This window comes from Arachis hypogaea, chromosome 8 (genome assembly GCF_003086295.3).
Source record: "Arachis hypogaea cultivar Tifrunner chromosome 8, arahy.Tifrunner.gnm2.J5K5, whole genome shotgun sequence".
Lineage (NCBI taxonomy): Eukaryota > Viridiplantae > Streptophyta > Magnoliopsida > Fabales > Fabaceae > Arachis > Arachis hypogaea.
In genome coordinates, this window is record NC_092043.1 from 9953237 (window position 1) to 9978788 (window position 25552).

The 25552-nt window shown below is 30.8% G+C and overlaps 1 protein-coding gene across 1 annotated transcript; it reads right to left on the minus strand.

Moving 5' to 3' along the window:
- Positions 1-4356, minus strand: LOC112706019 (protein kinase STUNTED). The gene is made up of 10 exons (XM_025757089.3): positions 3663-4356; positions 3465-3562; positions 2980-3232; positions 2226-2891; positions 1892-2140; positions 1638-1801; positions 1464-1543; positions 1200-1347; positions 959-1108; positions 1-614 (listed from the first exon to the last, which is right to left on the minus strand). The coding sequence occupies exons 1-10, from the start codon at positions 3820-3822 to the stop codon at positions 372-374; spliced, it is 2211 nt and encodes a 736-aa protein (XP_025612874.1). The 5' UTR covers positions 3823-4356; the 3' UTR covers positions 1-371.
- Between the last annotated feature and the right edge of the window lie 21196 nt (positions 4357-25552).

Sequence of the window (25552 nt, forward strand, 5' to 3'; positions counted from 1 at the left end):
TTTTCAAAATATTTTGAGTTACATTCTCCTTTTTCATCATATTGCTTTATTAAGAGACACAGCAATGACGCTTATGCTCTGATGTGCAACTTGTTCACATCATCCAATACAAAACTCGATCCAATTGAGACCTAGCACTAAAGCGTTACCCCATTTAGAAATAAAAAATAGGAGTCTCACCCAACAAATGCTAAAGTCTAGGAGGAGGGCACACACATACAAAACAACCTCTCGTCCTAAACCTGTTTGATGAAAAATCCCAAAGAGGATGAACTCACGGATAGAAAAAGTTTATCTACAATTGACTAAGACAAAAGAATAGAGCTGCAACTTCTTCTACTAGCAGAGAATTTGCTAGTAGCTTGCTTTTCTCAGTCAAAGCTCGAGGAGCGGCTCCACCGGCCTCTCAAGTAGTCCTCCAAAGAGACGTGCTGCTCGACACTACACATGGAGAGCAAGTCATCTTCCACATCAAGGAGTGCAAGGTTAAGATGTGACTGCAGGTTGCTCGGTGGACACGCTTCATCTTCAAGCATTTCCGGTGCTTTCTTCACATTAATTTCCGACCTTGCCCACTTGATTACATCAGCATCACCATGAAGGAGCTTAGAAATCTGTGGTCCAAGCAGAACAAATGAGTTTTCCAACAAGAATTGATTCAACAAGCAAGCAAACATGAAGATAAAGTCAATAAGGTGTATGCTATAAGAATTCAGGCACATGATTTCGGATAAGCCAACAAACAAACAAAAGTCAAGTCATTGTCCATGGAACCAAAAACATCCCATATGCAGCAAAGTTAGCTAATGCTAAATCATACCTCTTTAACCTTAAATCCTAAATTATAACCCTAAATACTAAAGTTAGCTAATGCTGACTAACTAAAGTTAGTTCTTTATACTTTCTCGTTCAACAAACATTTTCCCACTTGCTACAAAGTAAATTATGGACCACTTACAAGGCTCATTTTAGGCCTAGCTCTCGGAGCACGCCTTAAACAAAGTGTGGCTGCTAAGACCATTCTTTCCATCTCCTCATGATCATAGTTATCGCCCAAAGTGGGATCTAACAGTTGCAACACTTTTCCACTATCTAGAAGTGGACTTGCCTGCAAAAATAATTTTTTTTTTCATTATCCTTTTCCATAATACATAAATTAGGATAATGCAAGATTCTACATATGGTTCAGAGACACATACCCACATGATAAGACTCTCTTGACCTTTTGGAAAATCACCACTTATGGGCTTCCTTCCTGAAAGAAGCTCAAGGAGCACGACACCGAAAGCATAGACGTCGATCTTATCATGTACTTTGCCATACATGAAGTATTCAGGAGCCAGGTAGCTGCATAAACAAGTGTAATTCATAACTCAGGAATATCTAAATTCATTGTTATATAGAGATAAGAATACAAGTGATATTAGTAATTCACTTATTATGATGGACATGAAAGTACAAACCCAAAGGTTCCAGCAACATCTGTGCAAGTTATCTGTGATGATGAAGTTGATGCCCATTTAGCAAGTCCAAAATCAGAGAGCTGAAGAGAAAAGCAACCAGAACAACATGAGGATTGATTAATACACAAATAGTTCGAACTTTGAAAATGAACAACCAAAAGATGTATGAAATACCTTGGGTTCAAAATCCTCAGATAATAATACATTTGATGATTTTACATCGCGATGGATCACAGGCTGATCACCTTTGCAGTGCAGATAATCCAAAGCCTCGGCAACACCCATCGCAACCTTATATCTCTCATTCCAACCAAACACAAGAGAATTTTTCTTACTTCCTATATTGGCATGGAAAAGAACCAAGTAAATAGAAAGTTAAACAGGACACTTGAAAAAGTGAAAGTTTTAGGACACATGTTTGTGTGTACCATGAAGGTTTTCTTCAAGGCTTCCTCTTGATAATAAATCATAGACAAGAAGAAGATTCCCATTCTCAAAGCAGAATCCAAGAAGAGATATAATGTTTTTATGATTCAAGGTAGTGATAATTTCTATTTCAAGAAGAAACTCCTTTAAAACCTCATCAGAAGGCTTTAGGATCTTCACTGCAAGTTCCTGTCCATCAGGAAGGCACCCTCTATAAACCTCACTACTTCCTCCTTTCCCAATCAAGTTCTCTGAAAATCATATATTGATAACCATGTTAAATACAAAAGCAGTTTTAGATAAACCAAGATCAGTTGAAATATGTAGAAAACCAACCAGGCAAGAAATTTGATGTTGCTGATACAAGTTCTTGGTACTCGAACAATCTGCAACTTGACGAGTATTTCTCATGAAGGCTGGCCAATTCAAGAGGAATACTTTTTGAGTTCGGTTCAGGCAAAGAAACAGTCACTATTCCATAATCTACTGGAACAACAGCACCAGTTTCACTATCCAAAGGCACAGATTCATCTTGAGGCTTACGATCTTGATCCGAAGCATATGAAAGATTCCTACTAGGCAACCTCATTGCCCACTGGACCACAGAGATCTGGCGTGCCGATAGTCTATCAGGAAACTGAGTTTCTGATGAGATTCTCTGGTGAAGTAGTGGCCAGCCTGGTTTCAATTCAGGTGGTGCGGCATCCATGGTCGGAACAGGCACTATAGCCAAGGAATTATCACAACCACGATCACTGCAAGATTCTTCTTCTGCAGATTGGTGGCAAGAGTCTGGAGGCGGCAATGCCAGGATTGGATCACAAACCGAGCAGCTATCTTTTCTATCAAACTCAGTAGTATCCATTAAAATCTTCGCCAAACTGTGATCGGAAAATTGGCCAGTACTCTTGCCAGCATCACTCTCTGCACTCTCATCACTTAGCACTTTTGTACTCTTACTGATTTTCCAGTGAATTGAACCAAGCAAACCATTTCTGTGACCTGAAAAAACTTCCATGGTTGAGAATTCAACACAAATTCCATGAAATTCACCTCAATCAAAACTCAAATACAGAAAAAATTGTGAAACCTTGTGAGTCGGGGGCAGCCGTATCCGGCAAGCCATCACTCTTGAAGACAACTTTCCCATTGTTAACAGCAAGAACACAACAGTCCTTAGACAACTTCTTGGCACAGTACTTAGCCACAGAGGTGGATGACCGGATTTTATGGTGACCATGGCATGTTCCCAGCACAAGATGAGTTGCAGAATAAGCAATGGCTTCCCTGACCAAAATCTTCTTCACTGATGAACCACGGCAAATTTTGAGCTTGAGATCCACCTGAACCATCCCCACCAAAAGAATCTTAAAATTTCCTCACAATTCAGGTCTAAAAAAATAATTCAAATTACAAAAATTGAAAATTTAAACTCTGTTTATTTCCAGTAAGGAATCAAAATTCAAGAGCACAAAAAGTGGGTAGAATTTAGAACTAGTCTTTGCAAAGTTTCAAATTTTGCATGTCGTTGCATTCTCTTTTAACAAAGAGACTGAAGAAACAGAGAAAACATACCTGTTTCAAATTGCAGAAACCTTCATAAACAGCTAGAACAGGATCAAAGGCCTTCACAAGCGAAAGCAACGACGATTTCCCATCTTTATTCACAATTTCTACAACCAAAACCACCCCATTTCAGATTTCGCAACTCAAAATAAAAAATTCCCCACAGAATTTAAAAACAAAAATCTCTTCTTTTTGTTGATGGCTTACCATGTTGATCAAGAACATGCAGAGCAACAACAGTATCACCAGACTGAGAAACTTTGACCAATGCCCACGTAAGAAGCTCCTTGCTCGGAGAATCCAATTTCACCCCAACCACCACCGTCCTCCCGCCGGAGCCACCTCCCTCCACCGGACACGTCATCATTTCCTTCCTCCTCCCTTGTTCTCGCAGTACAACAACAATATAGTTGAGCGAGTTCAGTTCATTAGTTGAATTGAGTGTCTCACATCACAATTCACATTCATATATGATTGAAAAAACAAACGAGAGCGTTGAGACTCTAACAGTCGTTGGTTTTTGGTTGTTTGGTTTGGTTTGATTTGGTTCTTGGTTCAATCAGTGAAAAACCATGATTACTACCCTCTTTGTGTGGCTTTTGCAGCAAGACACGAACATGAATTTGATGCTGATGTTGTGGTTTCTCTAATTTGACCAGTGGAGCCCTCTCTCCCCTTGTAATTGTGGTTGTAGATTAAGAACACTAACGTTGGACCTAATTCCAACCTTCACTTCAATCTTAATCTAATTCTAATTGCTGTGTTTTGGAATTAAGGAGGGGTCAACTTATTATTTGATTAATTTTGAAAACCCACGATTTTGATTTGCCTTCAAATCAGGTAGGTAGGTAAAATTTGTTACCACATAATAATATAATAATATTCATATCATATTCATTTTGCTCAAGTTTCCGTGTGTTAGTTGTTTTAATTAAGAATATTTAACCCATAAATATGTTATACTTTTAAAAATGTTTAGTAGCTTTGTCAATTGAAATTTTTTAAATGTTTTTAAAATATCATTATTGTTTTAATAATTTTAACTATTAATTTTGATTAATATATTATATATTTTTTATAATTAAAATTACCGGTTAAAAGTATTAAAATATTAATATTTCATAAACACTCAAAATTCCTTTTTTATCAATAATGATATATGAACTGGGATTTTTTTTTGAAAACGAAAATTAGGGGATGAGTGTGTTTAAGGTTTAGTTTGGTAAAATTTTTATATTTTAAAAATAGTTTATAAAAATTAATTTTTAAATGATGGTTTTTTATAAGTGATAGTATTTATGTTTGATAAATCAAATTAAAAATAATTTTTAATAAACATAATAAGCAGTAATTGTATTTGTTAAAATAGTTTTTAAATTTTAAAAATACTATAATAAACATAAATATAGGTATTAAATTTAAAAATTAGTTAACATATGAGATTATATTAGACTTTTAAATTTTGAAAAGCACAAACCAACTTTAAAATGTTATATTCTATGTGCTTTCAAAAGTACTCCAATCTTTTAAAAGTTGGAAGCATAAGGCTTGGTAAAGATTTTCGAAGAGGCTCAAGCTCCTCATGTTGTGTTTGGTAAATAAAAAAGACGATGTGTTTGTGTTTGAGATCAGAGTACTTTTGAAAGCAACTAGACTTGGTTTGGTAAAGCTTTTACTTTTTGAAAGTAACTTATGAAAACTGTCTTTTAAGAGATAGCTTTTTAAGAACTGCAGCACTTGCATTTGGTAAATTCAAATTAAAAATGACTTTTAATAAATACAGGTACCACAATTATGTTTGGTTTTAAAACTTAAAAAAATTATAATAAACATGTTTATAACGAAAAATAATTTCTTTTTTTAAATTCTTTAAAATTTTATATAATATTTTAAAATAAAATAATTTTAAAATAAAAATTTATTTTATATATTGGCTCACCTTTACCGATCATAAAAATGGTGGGACACATATTCAAATAAATTACTCTTATGATTATATATCTATGTTTACATATGTATATACATGTTGTTATTATAATTTTGACTAATGTTCATGTAAAGAAAATTTTATTCTTGGTTTTCATAAATCAAGTCAATCTCTTCACATTTCAAATAACAGATAAAAAACAAACAAACATCGTAGATCTATTGAAAAAATACAAAAATAACGCACAAAAAAATAATATAAATAGATAAAGTTCATTCCTTATACGTGATAGAGATGTATTTATGTTGAAATTTGTAAAGATTAGGATGAAAAATAAAAATATATGAAGACTATGTTAGAATTTGTGAAAGTTAGATTGAGAAATTAGAAATATACGAGGATTTCAATGGCAATATAATAGCGAGAAATATGTACGAAAAAATAAATAAAATTTGATAAGCACAAGCTAGCTTTGAAAAGCTCTCGCTTAGGTGCTTTCAAAAACACCCATAACTTTTAAAAGTCGCAAACACAAGCAATTGGACTTTTTAATTTACCAAATGCAAAATGAGATACGTGTGCTTTTTAAAAGCACAAACACCTCTTGAAAAAGTTTTACCAAGCTAAGCCTTAAGATAAAACTTTTCAAAGTTGACTTGTGTTTTTCAAAATTTAAAAGTCTAATACAACTTCATATGTTAACTAATTTTCAAATTTAATGCTTGCATTTATGTCTATTATAGTATTTTTAAATTTTAAAAACTATTTTACCAAACACAATTGTTGTTGCTTGTGTTTAGTAAAAGTTATTTTTAATTTGATTTACCAAACATAAATGTTATAACTTTTAAAAAATTATCTTTTAAAAACGAGTTTTTATAAGCTTTTTTTAAAAAATAAAAGTTTTACCAAAATAAGGCTAAATACATGATCATTTTAATTTACCAAATACAAAATGAGGAGTTTGAATTTTTAAAAAGGACAAACAACTGTTCGAAAAGCTTTAATTTTATAGAAAAATGCGTATTGTAAAGATATTTTCTTATTTAATATTTTTTATTATAAAAAGAATAATTTTCATTATTTATTACAAGATACTTTTTATCATAATATTATCTATATGGATACTTATTTTTAAATATTCTTTAATAACTATTAAGTAAGAAATACTGTATTTTTATTAATTAAAAAATTTTAATCTTCATTATTTATGTTTTATATAAATTATTGACATTTAAAAAGATATTTTACTAATCACTTAATCTTTTTTAAAAAATTAAATTGATTGTATATACATTTAAAGAAAAAATATTAAATTCAAAATCTACTAATTTATTTTCAGTCTAATAGCATATTATTTTCTAAAAAATATTGTACTCTCTATTTTACTTTAACTGTATTCACTAATTAAAGAACTTTATTAAAAAATTATTAAAATTTATTATTTTTTATTATTATATATTTTATATCATATTTTTAAATATTAATAACTAACTGCAACAATAACAAATTTTAAAGACTCTCTAGTATTTTTCTCCACTAAAATCGAAGTATCCTCAAATTTAAAAGAGAATTTACAAAAATATTTTACCAATCAGTCTCACATTTTTATTTGGGTCAACAATTTTTGGCGACCTGAATATGGTCAATAACAAATTGCAAATGGCGGCTATATAATTTGCTTATGTCGGATTTAAATATGTTGCTGTCTTAATATGCTTTCCTTCTGAATCATGTGTATGCTTTGGAAGTTTGGATAAATAATACATAACCACATTATCACTCCTGTTATAATAATTATTATTATTTTGTTTTTCAAGTTGAGTGTGATTTAAAATGGCAGCTCCATTGTCTTTTTCATTGTCCTACGCCATTATTCTTGACATTTATTTTTATTTATTCCATTCAATGGAAATTCAGACAGTTTTTTTTTTCTTCTTAATTTTGATGTCATACACTTACTCTTTTTTATGACGTGCAATACATTCACTTTGCATTTTACAAAAGTTAAAGTATGAATTCCACATACCTAGATATAAAGTATGTATCATCGTTATGGCAAGAGACTTTATTAGAATTATTAGGTCCACTAAATCATGTTGTTATCTTATCATGTTTGAAAAAGCGGTAAAAAAGAAAAAATCAGAAAGTAATTGAAGAAGTATATATATATAACTATACTTTTAATTTGTATAATTCAACTTAATATATATATATAAGGACCGAATTTTCTAGAAAGTCTTAAAATACTATATATAATTCAATATAGATAGAATTTACTTATTACAAAAGTATTCCTAATATTAATTAATAAAGAAATAAAAAGCCTAAATAGAAAAAAATATTTTCATTTTATTTCACTTTTATTAGTAATATTGGAGATTGAAAATATTGAAGCTTTCAATAAATTTTCTAGTAGAATTATTTCTTAACTACTACTTTTTTCCATAAATAAATTCTGAAAAAAAAAGAAGATATATTAAAACAAGGTAATGATTGGTGAATAATGTAATAAAATGGCATATATATTTGGCCCTTACTTCTATAAGCATGGTGCATGCATGCGTAGGACGGCACTTTTTTGTTCTTACACGACTCTATTTAAAGATATTAATTGAGAATATTGTAAAAAAATAGTATATTAAAAAACATAAGATAAACATTAAAAGTTTAATTTGATACACAGTAAAAAAATTTATACTACCATCTAATTAAATTTATATATTTAAATAATTTTTTATATAATAAATTTAAAAAATTAATTACTTTTATTAATCTTTATACATAATTAATTGTGTGTTAATTTTTTTTGTTGATTATAAGTAAAAGTAAATTCAATATTAAATATTCAATAAATTAGAAAATTAAAACATTTTTATTTATTCTTTTAATCAATATTTTAAAGCATTCTTTAATCAAATTATATCTTTTATTTGTTTTTCTTTTTGACTCAATTAAAGGGCTCTTGTTTATTAATTATTTCAGTTTCCACCGGCAAGCAAAAAAGAGCCACATGTTTGCAACACAAAACAAGCCGTCAAAGATTAACAAATTAAAAATGAAAGAAATGCTTTAAAACACGTTGGATATTATTTTGATTCACTAATAATTAATAGAAAGATTTGGGTATCTAATGTAGGGTATCCAAATATCGGTTGTTAGCAATAGATTTTTATCGATCGATCTACGGTCGGTGTCATTGTATAAAATTACCAATATAATTATATAAAACCTTCTTTCTTTCATTTTTCACTGAAATGCAGTACAATAAACAAAAATAACTCACTTCCACAGTTATTTCTTTTTTTTTTTTAAATACTTAGAAAAACTCTACTAAAATTCTAATGAGGTTATGGACTTATGGGGACGTTTTCTTCTTCATGATTTAGCAAGGATTAGTATGTCTTAAATATTCAATAGAATTTAACTAATATATATCTTAGAATAAATATTAGTAAATATTAAGATTGTTAATTGAAATTTTGTTATAAAAATACAAAAATTTAATTTTTTTAATGTATTTATTAGAATAAATCACACAAATAAATAATTTTATCTGAAAATTGTAAAGATATTCTAAACTAAAATTGATTACACGTTATATCCTGAAACCTGAATATCTTTATATAAATTGAATTAAATGATGTTTACATGTAAATTTATTTATATAAAAGTATTTAAAATATGATATGTAATCAATTTTAATTTAAAATATCTGTATAATTTTGAGCTAAAATTATTTTATTTGTGTGAATTTTTTTATTTATTATATATTATTAAAATAATGAATTTAAAGTTTACTATTAATAGTTTAGCTAAATCCTATGTAAATAATAAAGAGTTATCCTTTCTTGGGAGTTATAGTACTATCGAATTGTAAATGCTCTTGAAGGCTTTAAATTTCTTTTTAGTACTATTTGAATCACTACTACCTCCACTTGAATTTGAGTGTCCGTATCAAATTTTTGTAATCCATAGAAGAATCTGCAGTAAATGGTAGTATATTTTAGTTTTCTACATACAACAATTAATCCGTCACATACCAAAATTTTATTTAAGAATTATTTATGGTTAATTAGTAAATAATTACATATATATAAGATAAAATTTAAATTTTTGATACTTATTTAAATAGAGGAGATTATTTTGATAAAGACATTAAAAATATTTTTTTTAAAGACATTTACATGTGTCACGATATTATTGGACATTTTTTATTAAATCGGTTAATAATTTATTTTTAATAAACTAGAATAAAATCGGTTTATTATAGTAACAATAATAAACTCAATTTTCCGCACTATAATTATTAGACCTGATTTGATCCGACTGATTTACACGATCTAAATCGAATCAAGTTTAAATTTTTTGATAAAAAACAAATATATCTCTAATTTTTGTTTAATAATAAAACATAATCCAGTGGGTTATGTAAATTAGTCGGTTTAACCGAATTTGATAATAATTAGATTTATTGTTATTGTTATAAAAAAAGTTTAATTTTATTCTAGCTTATTAAAAAATTAAAAAATAACCAATTTATTAATAAATCCAATAATAATATAATACATAAATATCTTACAAAAAGATGTTTTATACGATTTTATAAATATACCTTTCATAAATAAATTAGTGAATTAATCACTTAAACCAACGGAACTTGGTTGTAAATGGTAGTACATGAGGACTATTGAATGATTAATGTTATGTGTGGTGCATAAACCGACCATGCCAAGATTCAAGAGGAAGTGATGAATATGATGAGTAATGAGAGCACATAGAGAATGGCCATTGGGCAATAGTGTCCTATTGACTCCTTGGTGTTGATGATGATATTTCAAGTCACAAGGATTAATTAACAAACACTCACCGCAACCATATGTAACAACAACGTAACAAGATCCACCGTCACTCCCACTCCACTCTCTCACCAACATCTTTACCAATAATAATATAATAAATATCAAGATATTGTTGTCTTTATCAATATTTTTATTTTTCTATATACTCATGTAAGAATATAATTAAAAATTCGTGTAGGGACTGAATATTATAAATTGTAAGGGTAGCAATATTCTATTTAAAAAAAAAACAAAAGTTAATGTTTTTTTACAAGAAAAAATGATGTTTTCTTTTTGTTTTAAATATCTAAATGACGTTTTTTATTTATAAAATTTAAATTTTTTTCTTCTGTAAGATAAAGTAATATACACTTTAGTTTTTCACTTGACTAAAATATCAATATATAATTATTATAATTATACATATAAAGTAATTATAATTATTTGATTGATCCAAATAAGTAATAACAATATACGATAATATATTTATTATTATTGTGATCAATTTTGTTTATTTTAATATTTTGTTACATAATTAAAATATTTCAACTTTTTATGAAAATACTTAATTTAAAGCTTGTTGGATCATGATTAATGCTTGTTTCGAGGTGTATCTAAAACAAATTATATGATTTGGACTTTTAAGAAAGAGGTCGGAAATATATAGTAATAAAGATGTTTGAAGTGATTTTGTGTATGTTTTAAAACGATAGGTGAAGGGTACCTTCAAAAAGTTTTAATACTTAAGATTGTGTTTGTTTAGAGGTACAGGAACATAGGAACATAATATCGTGTTTGATAGAGAAGATATGAACAAAAATATTGTGTCTAAGGATATTGAATTAGTGTATTTTGTATCCATTCTAACAAAAAAGATACAGAGACACTAACAATAGACATAATTTATTTTTTATTTTTTTATTATTTTTATTAATTTTTTATAATTATATTTTTTTATTAGTATATTTTTTGTCTCAAATTTTTTAAATAAAAAATAAAAATAAATTAAATTTTTATAATTTATTCTAATTTATAATAAAATAAAATATAAAAATATAAAATTTTATATTTTTATTTTTTATAATTTATTTTCAATATCTTATCTTATTCTATTTTAAAAAACAAACGCTGTCTAAGTGAGCAAGAGTTTGGAGTCGTCACTTGAGTACGACCGATCAACGATGGTGGAAAGGTTTTCGTTTGGGCCACTATAATAGTTACTTTGAACTAGGGTACGAATAATATTAAAATATTTAAAAAAATTATTATATTAATAATAAGTAAAATTATTAGATGTGTTAAATTTAGAAGAAGAATGATGCATGAGCATGACACATCCAAAAATATTATCTTGTTTAGGTCCAAATTTTTTATTGTAATGTGTAGCAAGTAGCAAGACACGCACGCAATATTGCAATAACCTAAATATTTCCCTTAAATTTTGTTATGCATTTTGGGCACTACATATATGTAGCCCCCATGCTCCCATGTTGGATTCTGTTTAGGGAATTTCAACTCACCACTAGCTTCACCATAACATTATTAGGTACCTTCATATATACCATTCTATTCCTCTTCTCAACTTGGAAGCAATTTGATTTTCATGTATATATGCCATGTGAGAAACGTCACAAATTCCACCATATCTTTTTTATTATTATTATTATTATTATTCTAATGGAGTAATACATAATTAAAGAAAAATATTATATGTATTATTTTTTTGTATTTTTTTTATATCTTTCACTTTTTGTATTAAAAATTATTGATTAAAAAAATAAAAAAATTAAATTATACAAAATATATAAAAAGAACATATACACATATTAATAAAACTATGAAAGAATAAAAAAATGAAGAATTTTTATTGTATATGTTGTTATTGTTGTATTATAAGAGAACAGGGCTATTTATTTATACTAATTCCTAAGTTGATTTTGAATTTAAAAATAAGCTAAAATAACTAAAATTTTTAGATGATTCTATTAAAGAAAGATAAATATAACTAATTAAAAAAAATAAACATAACAAATTTTGTTTTTTAAAAAAATAACAAATAAAAATAAAATAAAAATTTAATACATATTATTCTCCTAATTAAACATGGAAGAACCTTCCCATCTATAACTCTAAAACGTAACGTCCCACAGTTTATTAATTTTTGTTTTATGATTGTGACTCAAATCTAGATATCTCACTTTCCTCATTAGTCGTTTACTTACTCCACATAAACACCATATTTGACATGAGGGTGCCTAATCATTAGGTTTTAATTTCTTCTCAAATCCACAATTACAAGCAACACGGAGAGGGTATGACATAAGATACAGTTTTGGTGGGTAAAATTATTCTTCAATTTTAAAAATAATTTATTTAAATTAGATCATTTTTAAAAATTGTAACAATTATATTTTATAAATCAAAATGAAAATAATTTTCAAAAAAATAAGTTACAAAAATCGTATCTCTAAAAAATTTTTAATTTAAAATAATTTTAATAGACATAAACGTAATAAAAATTAAAAATAAATTTAGATCTTTTTTAATATATAAACTAATTCCTTAAGAAATATTTAATATCCAAATAACATACTTAATTTGCATCTTAATTCTTAAAGTACTACTTATAACTTTTTATTTTTATTTTTTTTGCCACATAACTTTGATTGCACACACTAACACAAATCGAACTTTTAATTAGAACTCTAGTAGTTAGTTCCAGTATAGTTTCTTAATCTTATCCCTACCAAATTATTAAATTCTAGCTACATAACTTAAATAATGGAACAAAATGAACACTTGAATTAGGCTCAAATTCTGCCTAATAATACTATAAGCTAATGGGTCAACATAAGCATAGAATTAATCATTATTATTATTGTGAAGGTTATGTACATGTATGTTATGTGCAATGAATAGCCGTTAAATTGGGTTTGGAAAATCAAAACGACATATTAACAAAAATAGAAACAACGGATAGCGGCAATGACAAACCAAGGTCCCAATTTCTCTCTCAATCTCAACTTTTTATTTTATTTTACTTTATTTTTACTATTAATAAATAAAGTTGCAAATTTTGTACTGACAACGAAACTTGGCTTGTCGGCTGGTAGGCTTACTTTCCATCATAATAAGACAATAATCTAAGCTACTGAGTTTAGTTATGTTCTAATTATAATAACTTATCCTTGATCTTAATTAACAATCATGATCACACTATTATTATATCTTTTCATGATCAACCGTACCCTAAACTTTTGTTCATTGATACTCAAGAAAGAGAATGAGAGATTGGAGAAAATAATATAGAATCTAGAGTGAGTATATAAAAACAAGAACAATATTATTATATTATTAAATCATGTTTTTAGAATACAAAATAGTTATATTATTATTATTATTATTATTAATTACCTACCGTATACATACTTTCTATTAAAATGCACATGTCTATATTAACATTAAAAAAGTTTGCAAGCAACTAGCATATGATCAGAATTTCAATTGTGGTCAAAACGACATTCTCATCTAAAATATAAAAGTCAATATAATTACGCATTAGATTATTAAAGTTAATTGAATGGAACCTTTAAAACCTATATCCCTTCAAATTTAGCCTACTTAATTTCAAAGCCTAAGGAATGTTCGTTGTTATCTGCAAGATTCTCTATATGTTAACGTTTTTCTTATAAAAATAATTTATTTATTATTTTTGGTTTTTTCAAAAAACAAAAAACCTCTAATACTTGTAGGACCACATCGTTTGTTCTGGAATTTAATGTCACTGGTATTTATTTTAATTTTAGATTAGGTTAAAATATTAATTTCCAATCTTTTTTCTAAAGTTGAGAACGTATTTTATTATTGATCTGGTCACTATAATTTGACGATTATAAACTATCTTTCTGAAGACTAAATCAAAAGAACGTTAAGATTTTCATAACTCATAAATAATTGTCATTCATGTCTTCACATGTAATTCGACTATTACAACTTAGTTCGTATCGTATTACTTAATTATTGTCATTTATAACTTGAAAAACAAATTAAATAATAGATATAATCATTAAAGTAAAACAGAAAAATAACCTCTTCACATATCACTTTTAATAATTTAAAATAATAGTCAAAACAATCATTGAAACTTCAAACATAATCACACTATAGTCTTTATATGTGTTCACTAATATCTCCACAATCGAAGATATTCGAAAATGATCATTTTTCTATAAGTAAGTCTATATAATATAAAGCAAAATAAAAAATAGATCAAAAAACATCTAAAAATCTAATGACTCACTTTTTTTTTTTAAATTATTATTGATTTGATGTCAGACTACCTTTTGTAGATATCTACTCGTTTGGTATTTTTTAGAATTTGATAAATACTCCATCCGTCAAAAAATAGAATGACATTTTTTCTTTTGCGACGAATTATACCATAGACAGACTCCTTAACGGCAAGAAGAATCACCAAACATGTCCTTTGATTATCGATATTAAAATTGAATTAGAAGGCAAGTTCAGAAGTAGAAGCACAACTGCACAAGGCAGTTTGAAATGAATGATCGGAGCCTTCTTTGGACCTACCAAATGGCACGCATCCAACGTGATTTCTTTTGTTGAGAGCGAAGGTGTTAGGTGCTTTTCTTTTCAACAACAAGATATTTCTATACACATTAGAATATAATATTTAAATAAAAAATTCAGAAATTCTCATTGAGGTTAACACTGACTAATTCCATTTGAGATTTTGAAATGATGGCAAGGTGACCACAGGCACAGAGGCTTGTTGAAGAGAGGGGGCAAATGGTCCCTCAAACTTTAATATTCTTCTCATAAATTATATATATTTTAAACATTCTATTTTAGTATATTTTTATTACGGAATTAGTTTTTAACTTTTTTTTTTTAAATTTAACTTAGCTCTACTCCTGAATGATATGTGCCGAATAAATCCTACATTGTTCGAACCATTTTTCAATTAAGTGAATATGTCTATTTGAAAGAATTTTTTTCCCTGTATATAGACCTTTAAGAATAGAACTTATAAAGAACTTAAAAGATGGTGAAAATTCACATATAATTGTATTTATAAGAAGTTGATAATTAAAATTATTAGATTATTTGATATATTTTATATAAAAACAAATCTATATGAATTTTTTAGATTAAATAATCTATATATCAGGTGTGTCAAGATTTGTTGGTTGATGATATGGCTAATTTAAGAGCAGTGGTTTAAGTTAGTTAAATGTCACATTTATGAAAAAGAAGATACATCTTGTGTTGCACAAATTATTGCATCTCTCATTCCATGCATGTGATTGTCACTTCTGAGGCGTTCTTTTTTTTTTTTCCGTTGCTTTAAATGGGAACCCCTGAGCCGGTGTAATTGCGCTGCTTCTTTTGGATTGGGCCCTATCTATTTTTTTGGTGACTATTGGGCCCTAGGTTCCATTCTTGAGTATTGGGCCTATATTAATATGAATGAATGGGATGAGTTTAGGCACTTAGCCTCACAAAAAAAAAAATGAACCATTTTTTTTAATATTAAGGTGCACTGGATTCAAATCTTAGTTATGATTAGAAAGTTAATATATGCAACCCAATAAGAAATGGAAAGGAAAGGACCCAAAAAAAAATATATCATCGTCCATGCCAAAAAAAAAAAGTCTCACTTGTCACACTCGCACATAAATACAAAGCATGCTGATATTATTTTAATATTCAATTCATACTACTATTGTTTTGGTAGGTACTCACACTCATTAATACATATAAAAAATACCAAATTCAAAAAAAAAAAGATTTTTCTTAAAGCCACACATCTATCATTGAAAATCAATGAACTAATATTTGTAAATTAAATTATTGATATTTCTTTAGTTAAATAAATTTTTGGTCTTTGTAAAATCTTTTTTCCTTTTTTTCTTAAATTTTGGTTTAGTAAAATTTAAAATGTATTATTTTAATTTATACCAATAATTTGTTTGTTTTCTAATGAAATAGGTTAAAATAAAAGCATTTTTAATTTTATGGGATAAACACCAAAATTTTTATGGCAACCAAATATTAATTTAAGTTTTTTATATATTTTTTAAACAATATTATCTTTTAAAGTCTTTTTCTACACAAAGTTTAGTTCAGTCAACGATTGAAGTAAGCATGTGAAGTAACAAGTAAGTATATGTACAGAATAGATCTACCATAAAAATGCATGTTTGTACAGATTTACAGATTCTTGTTTTTATTAAATCTGCCAAACTGAACGCAGGTTGGTCTCAAGTAGCTGGGGAGGCTCATTCAAGAACTTGGTGAGCCGGCTGTATAGCGGCAATCAGAACGGCTGTATAGCGCCAATCAGTAGCTGGTAAATCTAGATGAGTATATAACTTAATACCTCAATTAATATCTACCAAACTACCCTTCAATGATTGTTTTGACCGTGAAACTTCAATTTTTGCAACTAAGTTCGATTCTTTAGGGTGCTACGATTTTACTCGTGATTGTCCCATACGGACATTCATCATTTTCCCAGCAATGAAGGCAATGACCTTAAGTTTTATTCCCTTGTCAACTATCCACGAGTATGTTTATTTTTTTTTATATTGAAAAACCAGTGATTTATAAATTTAAATAATTTATCATTCAGTTTATCTTAAATATATACTAATATATACTAAACTACTTGTTAAAAAATAATGTTCATGTATTATGCAACTATAAAAAGAACGAATAACTGAGTTTCTGATTATTCTTTTAAATGAATATAAATAATTTCAGAACGAGGCCTATTATATTTAAAATTAGAATAAAATAAATAGGAGTAAACAATTTGATAAACGACGACTATAGTTATTATAATTTGCGCATACGTTAATGAGAAAGAAGACAACTCCGTGGGAAATAAAGGTTTTTATGTCACAAAAGACATGGGAATAAATCATAGTTCTCACATATACTAATTCTTTCAAACATAAAAAAACATATTATTTATCAAAAAGTTTAGGATTTAGTGGGCGTACGTACTCCGTACTACTTTGAGGGTGAAACACGGTGAGGCAGCCGATAATGTCAGCGGAAGAGATAAGGGGGAGAGCGGGGGAGGGATTGCATTAGGGGAAAAGGAGGATCATATTTTGGGAGGGGTTTCTAAGCCTTTGAAGGTTTCTTTCAGGGACAAAGTTATGGGTTCCAAGATTGCTAAAGCTTTTTCACCTCGTTGGAACTTTATCGGGAGATAACATTGCGATAGTTTTTGGGAAGCAAGGAGATCTCTTGCCACCGAGTGTCACGTTTACCCAAGAAGCTAAGAATTGCTTGGCAGAACCTTATAAGGATGCTATAGTGATTAAGGTCATAGGTAAACATTATAGCTACACTGCATTGTCTCATAAACTCCGAACGGTATGGAGGATTAAGGGAGGTTTTGATTTATTGGACGTGGGATTTGACTACTTTCTTATAAAGTTTGATGTGGCTGAGGAGCGAGAAAAGATTCTCTTAGGAGGTCCATGGATGATCGAGGAAAATTATGTGGCTGTGAAGCCTTGGGATCAAGAGTTTAGATCAGGTGAAAACTGTTTTGGAGCAACTTTAGTGTGGATTAGAATTTCCGGATTACCAATTTGGTGCTACCAAGAAGATGCAATGTTCCGTGTTGCGGCTGCAGTTGACATTCCCGTTAAGGTTGATTTGGCAACAAAATTAGCTGAAAGAGGACGATATGCTCGAGCCTGTGTTCAGATAGATTTAGGATTGCCAGTGACTAAGAAGATTCTTGTTGAAGGTGTTGAATATGAGGTTGAATATGAAAGTCTTCACCTTAGTTGTGGCTCCTGTCTCAAGTTTGGTCATGATACGAAGGTGTGCAAGACTGACAGCAATGCGGAAGGAGGAACTAATGCCAAGGTGGTCAGCAATGTAGCAAAGCAGTCAGAAAGCTCAAATTCAAAAAATTCAGTGCATGTGAAAAAGGAAAGTTTTCATTTTGGCAAGAATCTTGGAGATGAGACTGTAAATGTTACTGTCCCGAATTTGGTGGAGAGTGATTTGCATGCTGTTCATGTAGACCATGCACAACATGAGGATTTGGAAGGCTGGACTCAAGTGATTAGGAAAGGAAAGTATAAAATGGGTCAAAATCCTTCTCCTAGCACCCATTAGGTCCAACCAAAAGCAAAGAAGACTCCTAACAAGGCTACCAATACTTGGACAAGGCCTAATCACCAACGTACAACACATGCTACTGGATCTAAAGTAAAATTAAGCAGGGACATCAATATTGAAAAATCGGTTAGTGTGGCTTCTTCGGGGACCCGGCACAATGTTCATCATCAACAGCAAGGTGAGACAACAAATGACACTGTGCGAAAGCGTCCTCGCCCAAACTCTTTGCAGAATTCACCAGTAGATAAGGATGGAGCATCGACGGCGGGTATGGTGCAAGTTTCAACGGAGAAAATTGGGCTACAACTTGAGAGTCCATTAAAGGCAGGATCGTCGAAGACAGGGACATCACGTTGAGTCTCGAGTTTGTTATTGGAGCTCCCTTTTTGCTGTTTTTATGGATAGTTTCAATATCATAGCTTGGAATGTGAGGGGTGCGTCTAACAAGATGGCCCGTGTGCATTGCAAAAATTTGGTGAGAATATATAAACCATCTTTCTTCTTTCTCTTTGAGACTCATACCATATTTAATAATTTGAAGAATTTTTGGGATAAGTTGGATTTTCATTGTGTTGGTATTGAGGAAGCAGTAGGACACAGGGGTGGCATTTGGTTTCTATCTTCTATTGCTAATACTTCTTGTGTGGTTATTGATCAAATTGACCAATGTATCACAGTGAAAGTGAGTGTGGGTAACTTAATTTGGCTTTGTAGTGCAGTATATGGGAGTCCTCAATTCGAAAAAAGATGTATGCTTTGGGATCATTTGCGTTCTATTAATTCAAGCCATAATGGACCATGGATGGCTGTTGGTGATTTTAATGAGATTGTAGCACCAGATGAGAGTACATGTGCTTATTTTTCTTCTCATAGAGCTAGTCTATTAGCAACTACTCTAGATGACTGTGAGCTCTTTGATCTTAAAGTGACTGGTAGGAGATATACTTGGTATAGAGCAGTTCAGGCTGGCAGGAACTTGGCTAAAAGGTTGGATAGAGCTCTAGTTAATGAGGCGTGGATGACAATGTTTCCTGAGGGTTATTCTGAAATTCTTAGCAGGCTTCATTCTGATCATTGTCCTATTTTAGTTCGTTGTCATGGTAGCCCCAGAGTGAAAGGTTCTCGTCCTTTTAGGTTCCAAGCTGCGTGGGCAACACATCCTTCTTATAAACATGTTATTAGTAAGGCTTGGAATCAAGAGTTTGGAGGCGTTACTGAAAGGCTTAAGATGGTTCAACAGGCTTCTTTGGACTTCAACTCAAACATTTTTGGAAATATTTTTGTGCGAAAAAATAAGCTGGAATATCAGATTGATCAGATTCAACGGCGTTTGGATGTTACCGATGTGTTATCTCTGAGAATTAAAGAAGCTGAACTGAGGGAAGATTATAATAGGCTTTTATTGCAAGAGGAACTTTTTTGGTACCAGAAATCTAGAGAGCAGTGGGTCAAGTATGGGGATAGAAATACTAAATTCTTTCATCTTGAGACTTTAGTGCGTAAAAACCATAATAGAGTACATAGATTATATGTTAGAGATGGGTCTTGGTCTACTGATCCAGATATTCTCCAGGAAGAAGCCCTCTCTTTTTACAAGAGTTTCTTTGGTACAACAGTAGAGGTTGAGGTTGATTGTTTCGGGGATGTTCCGATGCCCACTCTAAGCACTGAGGCTTGTGCTAGGTTAATTGACCCTGTCTTTTTAGCGGAAGTCAAGTTAGCAGTATTCAGTATGAGCCCTTTTAAGGCTCCTGGTCCAGATGGCTTTCAAGCTTATTTTTTTAAAGAATATTGGGAGATAGTAGGCACTGAGATTTGGAATATTGTCCGGAGCGCTTTTTTGGGAGAGTTCTTAAATCATAGCATCATGGAAACTCTGATTGTGCTTATTCCTAAAATTGATAACCCTACCTTTATGAAGGATTTCAGGCCTATTAGCTTGTGTAATGTTGTTTATAAAATTATCACCAAAGTATTGACTAACCAACTTCGGCCTTTTCTTCCAGATATTGTCAGTCCTTTACAAGGAGGTTTTATTCTGGGTCGTGGTGCTCTTGATAATAATATTGTGACCAAAGAAATTCTGAATTTCATGAAGCACACAAAATCCAAGAAAGGTACTCTTGCTTTTAAAATTGATCTTGAAAAAGCTTATGATAGGGTGGATTGGAGGTTTTTGAAGAGTACTCTCATTACTTTTGGTTTTCCTATCATCATTGTTAATTTGATTATGAATTGTGTCCGTGCATCATCTCTTTCTATTATGTGGAATGGGAATAGATTGGATAGTTTTACTCCTAGAAGGGGGCTTAGACAGGGCGATCCAATGTCTCCTTACTTATTTGTGCTTTGTATGGAAAGACTTGCTTGCTATATATCTCATAAGGTGGTTGAGGGTGTGTGGAAACCAGTTTCTGTCACTAGGGATGGCCCAAAAGTTTCTCATTTGATGTTTGCAGATGATCTCTTACTCTTTTGTCAGGCTACAAAGAGTCAGGTTCAAATGGTCATGCATTCTCTTAACATTTTTTGCAAGGCATCTGGCATGAAAGTGAATCTTGAAAAGTCTAAAGCTTTTTGTTCTAAAAATGTGACTGCTCGTAAAAGAGATATTTTTACTAGTGTTTCTTCAATACGTTTTGCTTTGGACTTAGGAAGATATCTTGGAGTTAACCTTAATCATTCCCGTATCAGTAGGGCTTCTTTTCATTCGGTGATTGAAAAGGTGAGGGGATGATTAGCTAATTGGAAAGGAAGGCTTCCAAATAAAGCAGGGAGACTTTGCCTGATCAATTCTGTTGCAGCATCCATTCCTATCTATCATATGCAGGTATCTTTTTTTCCAAATTGGGTTTGCGATAAATTGTCTTCTATGATGAGACAGTTCCTTTGGAAGGATCAAGTTGATGGTAGAGGTCTTTCTCTTATTAATAGGAGGACCGTGATCACTCCAAAGAAATTTGGTGGCCTGGGTGTTAGAGATCCTGCGTGTGTTAATATATCTTTACTTGGTAAATTGGTGTGGCAACTTTTTCATTGTCAGGACAAGCCTTGGGTTGCTCTATTGAGGGTAAAGTATCTGAGGAACGAGGGAGTTTTAGATGGCCATGTCCCTTGCAATGCTTCTCATGTTTGGAAGAGTATCTCAAAAGCTTTTAGTGCTCTTAAGGATTCCTTCTCTTGGTGCGTTGGGTCACTTGATCAATCCTTTTGGTTTGGCAATTGGAGTATTGAGGGCCCAATTGCTCAAGATGTCCCTTTTGTACATATATCTGACTTTGATTTAACTATTAGAGACGTTTGAAAAGATGGTCAATGGAATCTCTATGATATTTTCTCTATCATTCCAGAAGATGTCAAACAGCGTTTGAATGCTTATAATCCGGATTTGAATGCTGGAGAGAGTTCGGGTTGGTCGTGGGGTGTGACATCTTCTAGACTCTACTCAGCTAGGAGTGGGTACAGTTGGCTAGCCAAAAGAAAGTTTGACTGGAATGAGCATGATAATTGGTTGTGGGTATGGCGACTGCATATTCCTAAGAAGTACAAGTTCTTGATTTAGCTCAGTCTTCATAATGCTATTCATACGGTAGAGTTTCGTTTGGGTCGTGGTTTAGCTTTATCTAGCACGTGTCATCAATGTCAGAATGGTTCTGAATCCATTCTTCATTGTCTTCGGGAGTGCCCTAGTGCCAAGGAGGTCTGGAACCTTTTAGGCCTGTATTCAGATAACTCGAATTTACATGATTGGCTCTACAGAGGTGCAAATAGTGGAGATGTTTTTCTTTTCTTTTCGACCATCTGGTGGATTTGGAAAAGCAGGAATCAAGACTTATTTAGTATAGATGATTCATGGAGTGCTAGTAAAGTGGTGAGTTTGATTCGTAGTTCAGTAAGGGAGTTTCACACTATTTTTGCTATGCATCAATCTTTGTCTCCTCCTTCACTTTGTTTGCATTGGGTTCCACCTCTAGTTCATTCTGTTAAATTGAATTGTGATGCTAGTTGGTTTGCTCCTTTTGGCTATGCTGGTTTTGGTTGTATCATTCGCAATCCTGATGGATGTTGGTTGAAAGGTTGCACTGGGAAAGTCGAAGTGTGCAGTGTTCTTTTTGATGAATTGTATGCAATATGGAGAGGTTTACTTCTTGCTTGGGAGAGTTGATTTCGTGAGGTTATTTGTGAAACAAACTGTTTAGAAGCTCTTTTCTTGGCAAACCAAAGAATGCTTGGTAAGGATATTTCGGAATGGAATTTGGCAAAGCATATTCAGAAGGTTATGAATTGGAATTGGAGAGTCTTTATTCTTTTAATTCAGAGGACTGCAAATAGTGTTGCAGATTGTATGGCTAAAGCAGCTGCTTCTGGCGCGGACATTCATTCGAATTGGAGCCAACCATGGAGTGAGCTTCAACATCTAATAGATTTAGATATGACCCTAGCCAATTAATTTGGTTTTGTCTCTTTTTTTTCTTTCCTTTCTATTTAGTCACAAAAAAAAAACTATAGTTCTCATAACCGAATTGGTTATCAAACCGATCAGACAATTGGGTCACTGAGTGGTTGATTCAACCGGTAGGTCACTGGTTGAACCGGTTGACTTGGTCCTAAATGAATAAAATTAAAAAATAATTAAACATTTAAAATTAAAATTTAAAATACATATTTTCACTAACATTTTAAGAATTTCAAGTTATTTGAAAATAACATAGAACAAGAACAATAAATACTTTATTTTCTTTTTTATATTGAAGTAACTATTAATTGTAATTTTCAATAATTTATTAATTAATTTTTATTTATTATAATATTATATACTGCAAGTATTAATTAAAAAATAATAATAGATATTACGTAATTATGAAAAAAATAAGTGAATTTATAATTATTATTAAATAAAAGAATTATTAATTTAAGAATGAATGAATTTATAACTAACATTAAAATAAATAAAATGAAAGATAAATTATTTGGTTGAAACTCATGAAAGATATATAAATATATTTAATTTTGCATATATAATAGTAAACACAACAGCAGCTTAGTGGCCGTGTAAGGTTTGTCCATTAACGAGGGAGAGGCTTCTAATCTTTCCTAAGGAATTTTGATTATATCTTCAATAACAAGCGGTTCGGTCGGATCGGTGTTTACTGGATTTGACCGGTTTTTAACGGTTTATTCTGGATTTGACCGGTTCGTATCGGTTTTATTCTTTACGCGGTCCAAAAGTCGGATTGGACCGGCAAATATAATTAATTTAAGAATGAGTGAGTTTATAACTAAAATTAAAATAAATACATTAAAGGTAAATTTTTTGATGAAACTCGTGAAAGATATCTATATATATTTAATTTTGCATATATAACAGTAAACACAATAGTAGCCTAGTGGCTATGCAAGTTTTGTCCAGTTATGAGGGAGAGGCTTCGAATCCTTCCTCAAGGAATTTTGATTAAATTTGTCAATACCAAACGGTTCGATCGGATCGGTCTTTACTGGATTTGACCGGTTATCAACGATTCTTTACGGAATTCACCGGCTCATACCGGGTTTATTCCTTACGCGTTCCAATTATCGGACCGGACCGGTTTAGAATTCGGTTCACCGGGTTTTCGTCGAATCGGCCAGTGCGGTCCGGTTAGTTCCCATTCTGAACCTTATGGGATCCCAAAACCGGACCAATCCAGTTTTAGTTTTACTTCACCTGTTTCTCTCTCTAACCAGTTTTAGTACTACTAACTATGCTAAGACATCAACAAAGTTATTGATAAGGGTGCCGGCTGTAAGGAAACCATATTTATTCGAACCGGACGGGACTAGCCACTTCAGGCAAAAAACCCGTGAATAGGGCCCTTTTTCGGTCGGACGCGATTTTTAACTGAAGACCGGTCTGACTGGACCACTTGAAATTAAATCTCGACAAAATGTGTCACGTGGAGTGCCACCCGCTGTCTTCATGGAAAAAAAACATCTTTCGCAACCACTGAGCTAGCATGCACCTTGCTAACATATATACAAATATAAATACATTTTGGTAACTTTCATGAAATAGTTTATCTCTATATAACTTATTTTAATCCTACTCGTAAACTCAGTCATTCTTAAATTAATTATGGTTTTATTTGACAATAGGTATAAAGTCACTTATTTTCTCTTTTGATGATAATAAATTAATCATTAACATTATTTTCTTACTACATACTTATAATACGTAATAGTATACTGTATATAAACTAATTAATAAATTATTAAAATTTTAAACTAACAATTATTTTAATGTAAAAACTAAATAAAAATATTCATGACGGAATAAAATTCACAAAATACTGATTGTTCATGTTCTATATTAATTTAGAATAGCTAGAAATTCGAATAATATGAGTGAAAAAAGGTACTTTAAATTTTTAATTTTTGTCCTTTTTCAATTTATATAGTGCAGCGCTAATCGGTTCAACCAGTAATCCAACAGTTAAACCAATAACCCGGTAACCCCCTACTTTGATCGATTCAATTACCGGTTCGGATAACCAAGAAATAAACAATTACTCACCAGATACACATTAATTTTTTTCATGCGACACAGCAAGAATGCCATTCCTTTATATTAATAAAATTCAATACTAGGCTGAAAACATATAAGTTTAATCACAATACTGACATTAGACTAGAAAAATATTAACAAAATTCTAATAAACTTTCTGTCTCCATTAGTAAATAACAATGCCAATCCATAATATTAATAAACTTCAATTCTAGTATCAGAACAGATAACTTTAACCACATTACTAAGACTTGCATATAAAATGATTGATAAATCTTCAGTGCAGTTAATATTTCTATTTGTAACGGTACATAACTAAAAATATCTTAACTTCGAAAAATATTCATCTATGAATGTCATCCCATAGAATAACCGTTGGCAAACCGGTTCAGGCCCGGCTTATCGAATTAGACCGATCTTCGCGGGTCCTATCAGGTTCATGCTCATTACCATCCTTAAAGGGTCCAATGCACAACCCTACCCGGTTCATAGTCCGCTTCACCCGTTTTCCGGTCCTACGAACCAGTCCGCTCCGGTTACGACAAATACGGGTAACCATTCTCTTTTACCGCACACGCTCATTATTGACAACAACATGACTTTTAAATTTATATGC

Excerpts from the sequence above, each read along its gene's own strand:
- LOC112706019 (XM_025757089.3), bottom strand. The coding sequence starts at position 3,822 with ATGATGACGTGTCCGGTGGAGGGAGGTGGCTCCGGCGGGAGGACGGTG. Across the intron at positions 3,233-3,464 it reads GTTTCTGCAATTTGAAACAG|GTGGATCTCAAGCTCAAAAT; the intron begins GTATGTTTTCTC and ends GGGATGGTTCAG. Across the intron at positions 1,802-1,891 it reads CCTTGAAGAAAACCTTCATG|GAAGTAAGAAAAATTCTCTT; the intron begins GTACACACAAAC and ends ATGCCAATATAG.